Here is an 11,169-nt window from a genome sequence, read left to right as displayed (position 1 = left end):
ATACATTTCACAAAAGTAATATTTAAAAAAATAAGCAACAGTAATTAAAGAAGATATTTCTTTTTAAAAAATATAGTTTTTATTGATTTCAGAGAGAAAGGGAGAGGGAGAGAGAGATAGAAACAGCAATGATGAGAGAGAATCATTGATCGGCTGCCTCCTACATGCTCCCTACTGGGGATCAAGCCCACAACCCAGGCAAGTGCTCTGACTAGAATCGAACCATGACCTCCTGGTTCATAGGTTAATGCTCAACCATTGAGTCATACCAGCTGAGCAAGATCTGACTTTCTTTAATGCTTGATGGCAGGTGATATTCTTTGGGAGGCAATGTCAGGTATCTCAGGACCCCAGGGTATATTTTATTCTACTTTATCAGACCTCCATTTGGGAAATTATTACTTTAGGTCAGGATGTTAATGGCATTTCTAGAAGCATAAGCATATTAGTGCATCTTGTGTTTCATGATAGTCCATTCCTGAGAAACTTGACTACTGGAAGCATATATTTCCTTTGTAAAAAAAAAAAAAAGCACACCCATACATTCATTGGTGTAGAGCACCTCCTCATTTTTGTTGTTGTTGTTGTTTTTGTTTTTTTTTTTTTGTTATTTGGATAAGAGAGAAAAGAAAACACAAGAAGAGAACTTAGTATTCATTGGCCTTTTATCAAGGCTGGAATATTTTCTCATTTTTCAGAGCATCAGATCACCACCCTATTCAAATTTCACTTTGAAAATTAAAATGGCGAGCAGCTTACTTTTCATTTGACCTGTGAAGCCAAAACCATTGGCATGCAGTTATTTTGAGAGTATCATATTTGGGGGAAACTTTCCTTTCCTTAAGAAATAAACCTAAGAACTTAAAAAAATGTTTTGAGTGTGGAAACAAAAGGGAAGTGTAGAGGAGGTAAATTCTACTCTCTTAGGGACTTCTGCTGGGCCTAAGAATTTAACTGACTTAAGACAGAGTGTCAGGAAAAAAGCATACAAGTTTTATTAAAATTTTTACATGTACATGGGAGCCTTCAAAAGAGAATGAAAACCTGAAGTGATGAGCAAAGAAAGCTGTTATACCTTTTAGACAACGAAACAATACATTTGTGAAGAATTGACAAGAAAGGGTTTGGGGCTATGGGCAGTAAATTGTGTAGAAGAGACTGGGAAGATAAGGGTTAGTTTAACAAGGCTTGTTTGTGCCTTGAGTCTCATCACTGGAGATAAGATGCCTTCTTTCCTTATGGTTCAGAGAAGATCGCTCACATGGAAGTTTGAGCTCCTATTTTCAGGAAGAAAAAGGTAGACCAGTGTGCCCTTCTTGCATCTACTGTTTCTCAAGTGCCTTTAGCTCAAAATAAGTTTCATGTCAAAGAGGCGTATTTGGGGATGAGATATTCTGCTTTCCTTCAGAAGTAATATCTTGCTGAATTAGGCTTGTTTTAGGTGCAGTTAAATATTTTCATATTTTCTCAGTTGATATTAGGCAAAGGATTTTAAAAATTTAAATAATTTCAAAATACAAGGACTAATATGACCTACACGGAATTAGGATAAAGAAAATAGCACACATTAAGAATGGCAATGTTGAAGAGGAATAATGCTCATGACAGAAAATGAGAGGCCCTGCTGGACTGCTTGAGCTACATGAACACAGAAATGAGGGATATGCTCAGCCTCCTATTTTAGGATTTCTATTGTTTTCTTGAATAAATTGAAAAAGAGGATGAAATGACTTCTCAAGCCCAATGCTTCAGACATTATTTAGCATATCCAGACATTTTGAGCAGTGTACACTTATTTTCTCAGATCAAGAGTTAAAACCACCTAGAGTACCTTAGAAACAAACTTCATGCCTATTCCCACCCTGGGTGAAGTGATTACTTACTCAGCAGTGGGATTTGTGCATTGGTATACCTTCAAATCTCCCCAGAGAAACTAATGAACAGCCAAGGTTGAGAATCTCTGCCTTTGATCTTTTGTCACTAATAAGGCATATATTTAACATTTGAAAAAACAAATAGACAATAGTGAAGTCTGCACCAAACTTGCAGGATTTCTTTTGCAAAATGTATGGAAGTCCATCTGACCAGTTTGTTAGGGCAAATGACTTTCCTTTTAAATCATTTCAGTAATTCTTTAGCATCTAGTACTTTTATTTTTAGATATAGAACAAATTACTTTCCAAGTTACCAGTTCTTGAGGTGTGAAGTGAAGCCTCCAGGAAAATGCAGTTTGATTTGGCCTGTTTCTTGGAGCATGATTCACAAGTGCATCCAAGCCTTAGACTTCCCGAGAGCCTTCAGTACTGTGAATGACACTTAAAAGAATTGAGCATATTCATGTAGAATGTGTGACTAAATGTAGCACAGGATACATTACGAGCTTTCTGGAGCTGTGATATGAAGCCTGCCATAGTGCACTTCTTGCAGATCACGAAAAAAAAAAAAAAAAGGCAAAACTGATATATTTTGTGTAGACATTATTATGAGGTTATACGTGACTGAAAAGCCACTTTGTGTGTGTGTGTGTGTGTGTGTGTGTGTGTGTGTAGACAAATGCCCACCAGCTATCAATGGTATCCATAAATATAGTTTTTTTGGGGGGAATATATTTGTCACGTTGTTCTGCTATACCTCGTTGCATAATTATTATGAAAGTAAATGGTCAGAAATTTATTCCTTTTTCTTTAAATTTCCCTTCATTTATCATATTTTAGGTGTTAGTGAAGAAGTATTATAGACCTCCTCATTAAAAGTTTTCAATTTATCTCTTAGCAGTAAGGTTTATTTTAAACAGCTTTATTGAGATATAATTCACATATATACTTTACCTATTGGAAGTGTACAGTTTAATAGTTTTCAACATATTCCCAGAGCTGTAAAACCATCACTGAAATCAACATTAGAACGTTGTCATCACTTCCAAATTCACCTCTTAGCTGTCATACCCAACTCCTGGCCAAACACTTATCTACTTTTTGTCTCTATAGATTTGTCTGTTTGGGATATTTCCTTTGAATGGAATTATACAATATGTGGTCTTTTGTGTCTGGCTCTTTTTCACTCAGTGTAATGTTTTCAAGGTTCATCTACTTTGTAGCATGTATCAGTAATTCATTCCCTTTTATGACTGAATAATATTTCATTGTATGGATCAAGTACATTTTATTCACCCATTTATCAGTTGATGGACATTTGGATGAGTTGTGTATGTGTGTGTGTGTGTGTGTGTGCATGTGATGAATTATGTCTTAAATAGGAAGAAACTGTTAGAAAGTTGAAGCTCCTATATTTTTGTAGCCTGGAGAAAAACATCTGTCTTTCATCACAGGTGGAGGTGTCACATCCAGCTATGAAGACCAGCATTCTGCTTATGTTCCTTTGGGGGTTGTCCTGTGCACTTCCAGTAAGTATCAGGATAGGGATATCTGGGACACACACACACACACACACACACACACACACACACACACACACACACCTTTTATACCTAAAACTTCACATTTTTCACTGGCTATGAGCCAAGGTGGCTGTGTATGTTCCAGTCAGATGAAAACAGTAGTTTCTTAGGAAGCTGCTTTCTTTAAAATACTGAGTTATTCTTTATGAGCCGCCATTCATATAGCCACAAGTCCCAATTTTCTTCCTCATAAGCAGTGGCTCTCAACGTACATCCCTAGACCAGCAGCATCAGCATCAACTAGAACTTTGTTAGAAAGTACATTCTTGAGTCCTACCGCAGACCTGCTGAGCCAGAGTCCAGGGATGGGACATAGCAATGTGTTTTAGCAGGTCTCCAGGTGATTCCGGTGCTTGCCAAAATTTGACTATCACTGTTCCTAATTAAGTAAAGTGTTAATAGCTGCTGCCTTGGAAATTTCTCTGTGGGCTGACCGTGTGAACTTAATTTTCTAGGTAGCCAGGTATCAACATACTGAATCTGAGAGCTCTGAAGAATGGAAGGTGAGTAGAAATACAATTTTTTGAAATATTTTTATTTTAATATATTATTAGTATAACCCAAATCATCTCCACTGTAAATGTTGAAACTATGAATGATTTAATGAACACATCAATAACTTATGACATAGGTAGTAAGAGCTATAATTTCTAGTTCACATAAGGAAATTTAGTTCATATAATGCTTCAATTCCAACTTACCAGTATAATTTGGCAAGGAAGCCTTTTTTCCTTTAGCTTTATTTTCATAATGGATGTGTATCGTAGTGCAAGGGGATGGTGACAATGAACCAAGACTGCCCTTGGAGGAGTAGGACTAGAAATGTGTCTTACCAGATGTCTGGGTAGGCAGAGGGTCAAGTCCTAGAAAGTGAGAAAAGAAAGAATGAGAGGGTACTAGAGTCTTTGGAAGAAAAGCTAATGTTGGTTGAGTGTCGACTCCGAGCAACCTGATAGTTATTAACTCTCAGTAACTCAAGAACCATTTCCAGGCGTGGTTCTGTGTGCTTTGCATGTATTAACTTCCTCAATCTTCACAGCACCCAATAAACTAGGTCTTGTATTTTATTCTCATTTTACAAATGGGAGCCCTGAGACATAGAGAGTCACCCCGTCTGTCTGGGCTATATAGTTAATAAGTCTTTAGAGCCAGACTTTGAACCCAGGTCACTCTGGCTCCAGAATCCACATTCTTTACCAGGGTGTTCCATCCCTGTCAGGAAGATGCCAGGTCTAGGAGGGCAGTAGGTTCTCAAGATTGGAACTACGAGTAAGGGCTAAGACTTAATGCTAATTGGGAGTGTTTTGTCCATTATCTTGTTTTCTGCTGTGTATGACACAGCTTGGGCACGATGCTATTAGTTGTAGGAAGATAATGCCAGAGGCCTGAGATGGGGCCCTGCCCCTCCCTGAGGCTGGAAAGGACATTGCAGGATCCTTTCTGGTAATTTACTTCAGACATGTCTGTAGGCTAGTTTATTTAAAAGCAGCCACTGTAGATCCTTTCACTCCTTCAATCAGACGCTCCACGAGTACTACAAACATGCTGTGTTCTCAAGCCCAGTCTTGGTATGAGAAGAACTCCAATGTCTGGCTCCTTCCACCCCTTAATTTCAAATAACTGGAGCAGAGTCTGTCATTGTGCCTGCCTGCAGTGTCACAGGGCAAAGACTTACTAGTAAATGAGTGTCGCTCCTTCTTCCGAAGAGCTACCAGTATCTCCAGCCTAGCACTGCTGATAAGCCCTGTTGATAGCTCCTCCCTGCTCTACTTTGTCTTCACACTCATCTCTCAGCAGCTTTGAGCCTCATGGGACTTTGGGATTTTGCCTTGCTCAAAGGGAAGGAGAAGAATAGGCGGAGAAAGGGCATCAGAAGTGACTCAGGCATATTTTAGAGTTCTTAGAAGATTAAAGAAAGTGAAATAAATCAGAACTATGAGTAATTAAGTGTCAGATTTAGAATTTGTGTTTTGTTTTGTGACCTTATGTGACGAGAAAGATTTAATGGCTTTCTCTGTTCAGTTTTGTCTACTACTGAATTTTATAAAGTAGGTGTTCTCAATGGATCATTACTTTAGTTTATATCATATTGAACAGTTCTCACTATGTTTCTATAGGCACTAGCTGAATTCATCCTCATAGAAATCATGTGGAGTAAGCACAGTGGTTGCTAGTATTCTTAATTTGTGAATAAGAAAATGATATCAAACATGGGAAGTGAATTGTCCAAATTAACATAGAGTGACCAACCACTGAAATTTACCTGAGACTTAGGGGTTTCCTGGGACACATGAATTTCAGTGCTAACACCAAGATGTTGGTTTTCAGGGCTAAAACCCAAACCAAGTCACTAATTGAGACTTAAATCTGGGTCCTGAATTCGTGCGGTGTTTTTCCTATCTTACGTTTCCTCTAGGTTGTCCAAACAACCCATTTCCAAGAAAGTAAAATTTTCTCTAAGTACCAGATATACAGAAATCTTCCAGGTCTTTTATATCATAAGATTTTTCTCAGGCCATCAGTCATCTCACACTCATTTTTTAGCTATTTCATCATAAAATGTCATTATTAGTCATGTAAATTCAAAATATATACCAAGAAGCTTAAAAAGAATTACATAAAAGTATTCTAAATATTTGTGATGGCATGAATCATCTGTGAAGGTGTAACTTGTTTCCCTTCCTTTTTTACAGGGTCATTTGGCTCAGACACAAACACCACCATTGGTAACTATCTCATTTATTTGTTGTCATAAACATCTCATAAAGTAACTTTAACACTCTTCCCATCACCTCAGGCCATTTGGAAAGTTGTAAACCCAAACCACAAGCAATTTATGTGCATCATATTTTTTCCTTTCCTCAGGAATTACTAAACAAACTTTTTTTTTCCCCCTTTTAGGAGAGTAGTGAGTCATCAGAAGAAAGTAAAGTTAGCTCAGAGGAGCAGGTAATTAAACAGACCTTTCTTAACTTTTCAGACTGTTTAGGAATGGAAGGAAATGATGTTAGATTAAATTACCTGGCAACTGTTCTAAATATAATATTTTCTAACTATTGGTTATGCTGACTAAAAAGTCCCATAAAATAAGAAGGGAAAAATGAGTGGGAGAATTCAGATGTGCACATGCTGTTCATTCCATATTTGTCACTGGAGCCAGATTATAGACATTGTGGCCCTAAATATCCCTCTAGTTAAAAAGAACACACACACACACACACACACACACACACACACACACACACACACAAAGGTCAGAGACTACGTTAGACAAGCAATAGTTCACTCGTTAATTAAAAATGCTGCTTTTACAATTAGAGCAGTTCAGATGGGGTAGAGAAAAGTGTTCTGGCTAACATGACATGAAGTGCCGGCTGGGCCTGGAGACCTCCTTCATGTCAGGACTCTGTTAAGGAGAGATTAGGAGAGCCCTGAGGAAAATGGAATGAAACAGGGGTTTCAGAAATGACTTTCTCTTTAAAATAGTTGTGGTTCTGGGATTGAGAAAAGTTGACTTAGCTTATATCTCTTTAATACAAAAATACCTGTCTTTCTTCTCCTTTTCCTCCTCTCCCTTCATTTCCCTAAGACTAACTGTCATTACTTCCTTAGCTGTTTTATCATTTCTGACCAAACTGAACCCAATGGGGCTCCAGAGATTCCAGGAACCAGGTTTTTCTCTGCAGTTTTGACCCATGTTTCATTTTATACTCGACTGCAGTTGCAAGATGAATTATTAGGCTTTGTACCACTATTGACTAAAGGTTTTTCAGAGGAACATTCAAGAAATTTATAAGCACAGAACTGGGAAAATGCTCTTTTCTGCAGATGCAGTGATTTATTACCCTAGTGGTCGCTGTGCTTACACGAGGGTAACAGTCTCTGCTTGAGGAGGGTGCCATAGGTGCCTGATGAGGTATGGAAAGCTAAACAGATGTTTGGTTCCAGCATATCAGTGTAAACTAGCGATGGAAAGAGATCTCATCATTTTGTACTCCCGATTGGAAATTCAGACATTGATCCATAGGAACATGTAGAAAAAAGGAAAAAAATTAGCAAGAATGTTCTAATATAGGCTATGACAAAGAGCAGATTTTCCAGACCTCAATGATGATGACTCACTATCCTTCCTTATCTGTGTAGAGCATCCCATTGTTTTACTTATGGGGATAATCTGTGTGAGCTCTTAGAACTAAGCTGCCTGGGCAGTCACACTATTGCAGTCTTCTAGCTAAACCTTTCACTGGCATAATAAGATATAAACATGGTTTGAATGAGATAGATACCTTATTGCAATATTTTACTTTTATTTTAGCTAAAGGTTTCATCCTCCTGCCCTAATATATCCACCCCCTCTCCCCAATTTATTAGAAAAAAAATTGGGGTCTTTTACAAATCATTCAGTATTTTAAAAAATTCTGTCTTAAACCAAATATTTTGGTGAGTGAGCATTCTAAACCAACTCTTTACAAAAAAATTCTCTGAGAGTTTTATTTAAGGAATCATACTTATAATATAATTTGAGGTTCATAAATGTGATTCAATAGTTTTTGAGAATTTTTTGCAGCATGAGTGAATTATCTTACCTAATAATAGACAAACATGTAAATTGACCATACCCCGGCTACGCCCACAGCCAATCAGAGTGACTATGCAAATGATCCCAACAAAGATGGTGGGTTAATTTGCATATGCAGGCACGGAGCGGCCTGGAGGGGTGGGACACCTGCTATGAGGGGCAGGGGGGACAGCGGAGGGAGCTACAGGAGCAGTGCTCCCGACAGAAGTGAGGACTTGCCGGCTCCTGGTTGGGCCAGGAACAGGGACTTGCAAGCTCCCGGGCGGCTGGGATTGAAGCCAGGGGAAGGAAGGCCTATTCTTGCATGAATATCATGCAATGGGCCTCTAGTGTTTATATAAAATGGAAAGACTCGAGTTTTACCTCTCCTTCCTTCCTTTTGAACCTTTGGTAGAAATGTTATGGAGCAGTAAAATTGACCATGGTTTAGATGAGGGATACAGGAAGAAAAAAGCAGAAAGAACCTAGATGGATACTAGATAACACAAACCCTCTATATCACCTTCTAAAGTACTGACCATGTCTGTTAACGTCAAACTCCAGGTAAATGAAGACCCAAGTGACAGTGCCGAATCAGAGGAAGGCCTGCACCTTGCGGATCATCCATATGCTCATAGGCCAGCTGGTGGCTTTTCTAGGAATGGAGGAAAAGAAGGAGCTGATAAAGATGATGATGAAGATGACAGTGGAGATGACACCTTTGGTGATGAGGACAATGGCCCAGGACCTGAAGAGACACAAGGAGGAAATTCTAGACTCAATAGTAATGAAGACTCAGCAGATGCCACACAGTCCAGGGAAGACAGTGCCTCTCACGGGGAAGACAGTGGCCAAGATACCACCAGTGAGAGCAGGGACATTGACAAGGAGAGTGAGAGTGAGGAGCACTGGGTGGGAGGTGGCAGTGAGGGAGATAGCAGCCATGGGGATGGATCTGAGTTTGATGATGAAGGAATGCAGAGCGATGATCCAGACACCATCAAGAGTGAGAGAAGCCACTCCAGAATGAGCAGCGCCAGTGTCAAATCAAAAGAATCAAAAGGAAATAGTGACAAGCAAGCCAACACTCGGGATTCAGGTGATAGCCAATCAGTGGAGAATCCCGGTAGGAAATTTTTCAGAAAGTCCCGCATTTCTGCGGAAGATGACAGAGGTGATCTTGGCAATAGCCGAGAAGAAGTCAAAAGTGACTCCACAGAAAACACCAACTCCAAAGAAGCTGGCCTCAGCCAATCCAGGGAAAACAGCAAGAGTGAAGCTCAAGAAGATAGTGCGGAGAATCAGTCCCAGGAAAATAGTAAAAATGAACAAGACCCCAGTAGTGAGTCTAGTCAAGAGGTTGACCTGCCATCTCAAGAAACCAGTAGTGAATCTCAGGAAGAGGTATTGAGTAAGTCCAGGGGTGACAACCCAGATAATACCTCCAGTCACTCAGAAGATCAGGACAACAGTGACTCCACTGAAGAGGACAGCTTGAGCACACCCTCCAGTTCAGAAAGCACATCCAGAGAGGAGCAAGCTGATAGTGAATCCAATGAGAGCCTCCAATCCTCGGAGGAAAGCCCAGAGTCCACTGAGGATGAGAACAGCTCTAGCCAGGAGGGCCTCCAGTCTCACAGTGCCTCCACAGAGAGCCAGAGCCAGGAGAGCCAGAGCGATGAGAGCCAGTCTGAGGAAGATGACAGCAGTGATTCTCAGGACAGCAGCAAATCACAAGAAGATAGCAACTCCACTGAGAGCAAGTCAAGCAGTGAGGAAGATGGCCAGTCAAAAAACACTGAGATAGAAAGCAGAAAATTAACAGTTGATGCTTATCACAACAAACCCATTGGGGATCAGGACGACAATGACTGCCAAGATGGCTATTAGCATCAGCTTTCCTAAGAAGTGGCTCTCAGGTTAAGGAGTCTTAGAGTTTGGAGAGTAGGGAAAGAATTATAACTATAACTTATTGATGCTTATATCAGACCGATAACTGAAGGCCACTTCTTTCTGAAAGGAATTGCTGGACATTGTATTTGTTTCTAGGGTGTCACCAACCATAAAGGTTTACATAAGTTGGAATGACACCAGAACACACTCAATGAAACTGGAAGCAAGGAAAGATGTGCATTATAGCTTCACAGCTGAAATAGTTCCTAACTCATGAACCTAACAAACAGTTATTGAAATTCTATTATGTACCAAGCACTGTGCTAGGTGCTAGGGATATTAAGAAGCTCAAGGCTTGTTTCTTGCTCCTGAGGAGCTTATAGGAGGATAAATAAAGCTAAAAAGCTAAAGAGGAATACATATGAGAGAAACAAAAATGATTGCAATACTATGTGGTGAGTGCTATAACAGAGGTATGAACAAAATTTATGAGAGCATAAAAGAGGGCAACCAACTTTGCCTTGGAGAATCAGGGAGGGGAGGGCTTCACAGCAGAGAAGAGCCTGGATCAGACCGTTTCATAGGATTTCTTCATTGAAGATGAGAGAATTTCATTTATTCTTGAGATAAGCAATAGTAAATCCTATATGATGGAATGTTTAGTTTGTGAAAGCACTTTCAAGTTATGAACCAGTGTGAGATGTTTGGATTAACAAAACTTTTTTTCAACTAATTTATCATTTTTGACACTTTTTTGTGGCACTCCCATGAACATCACCTCATTGACTACTGGTGATGATGTGGAGGACTGGGTGGGGAGAGTGGGAGAAGAAGAGTCCTCTTTAAAAAGATAACTTTTAGCTTTATTTTTTTTTCTAAAATCAGTCTATGTGCAATTCTAGAAAAGCTGTCTTCTGAGTGCTTTACATATGTTGCACATAACAAAATTGTATCTCTAGAATTCAATTGATTTTTGCCAAATTCCCTTTGAAATGTTACCTCAACATAAAATATTTGTTTTGTAATAAAGATGATAATATTCCAAAGTATGTGCTTATTTTTTTATAGTGATATTATTAGGCTGTCTTTATACTAAACAACTCTTCCTTTAAAACATCACAAAATAGTTTATTTCTTCCATTAAAATGAAAAATTTTCTTAAATTATTTTTTAAATTAAATTTTATTTATAATTCAGGTAGCATTTTGATAAAATTACTTTACATGTTGCTTATAATATGCCACTGGATATACCTGTTATA

General features: G+C 39.0%; 1 protein-coding gene across 1 annotated transcript; it reads left to right on the top strand.

Annotated features, from left to right (window-relative positions):
- Positions 1-3,334: 3,334 nt before the first annotated feature.
- Positions 3,335-10,947, top strand: DMP1 (dentin matrix acidic phosphoprotein 1). The gene is made up of 5 exons (XM_054723290.1): positions 3,335-3,403; positions 3,913-3,960; positions 6,151-6,183; positions 6,359-6,406; positions 8,580-10,947. Exons 1-5 carry the CDS (start codon positions 3,350-3,352, stop codon positions 9,903-9,905), a joined length of 1,509 nt encoding a protein of 502 aa, XP_054579265.1. The 5' UTR covers positions 3,335-3,349; the 3' UTR covers positions 9,906-10,947.
- The last annotated feature ends 222 nt before the right edge of the window (positions 10,948-11,169 follow it).

The sequence above is a fragment of the Eptesicus fuscus genome, chromosome 2 (genome assembly GCF_027574615.1).
Source record: "Eptesicus fuscus isolate TK198812 chromosome 2, DD_ASM_mEF_20220401, whole genome shotgun sequence".
NCBI lineage: Eukaryota > Metazoa > Chordata > Mammalia > Chiroptera > Vespertilionidae > Eptesicus > Eptesicus fuscus.
Note: the sequence above shows the minus strand (reverse complement) of the source record. Positions and strands in the feature narration are given on the sequence as shown.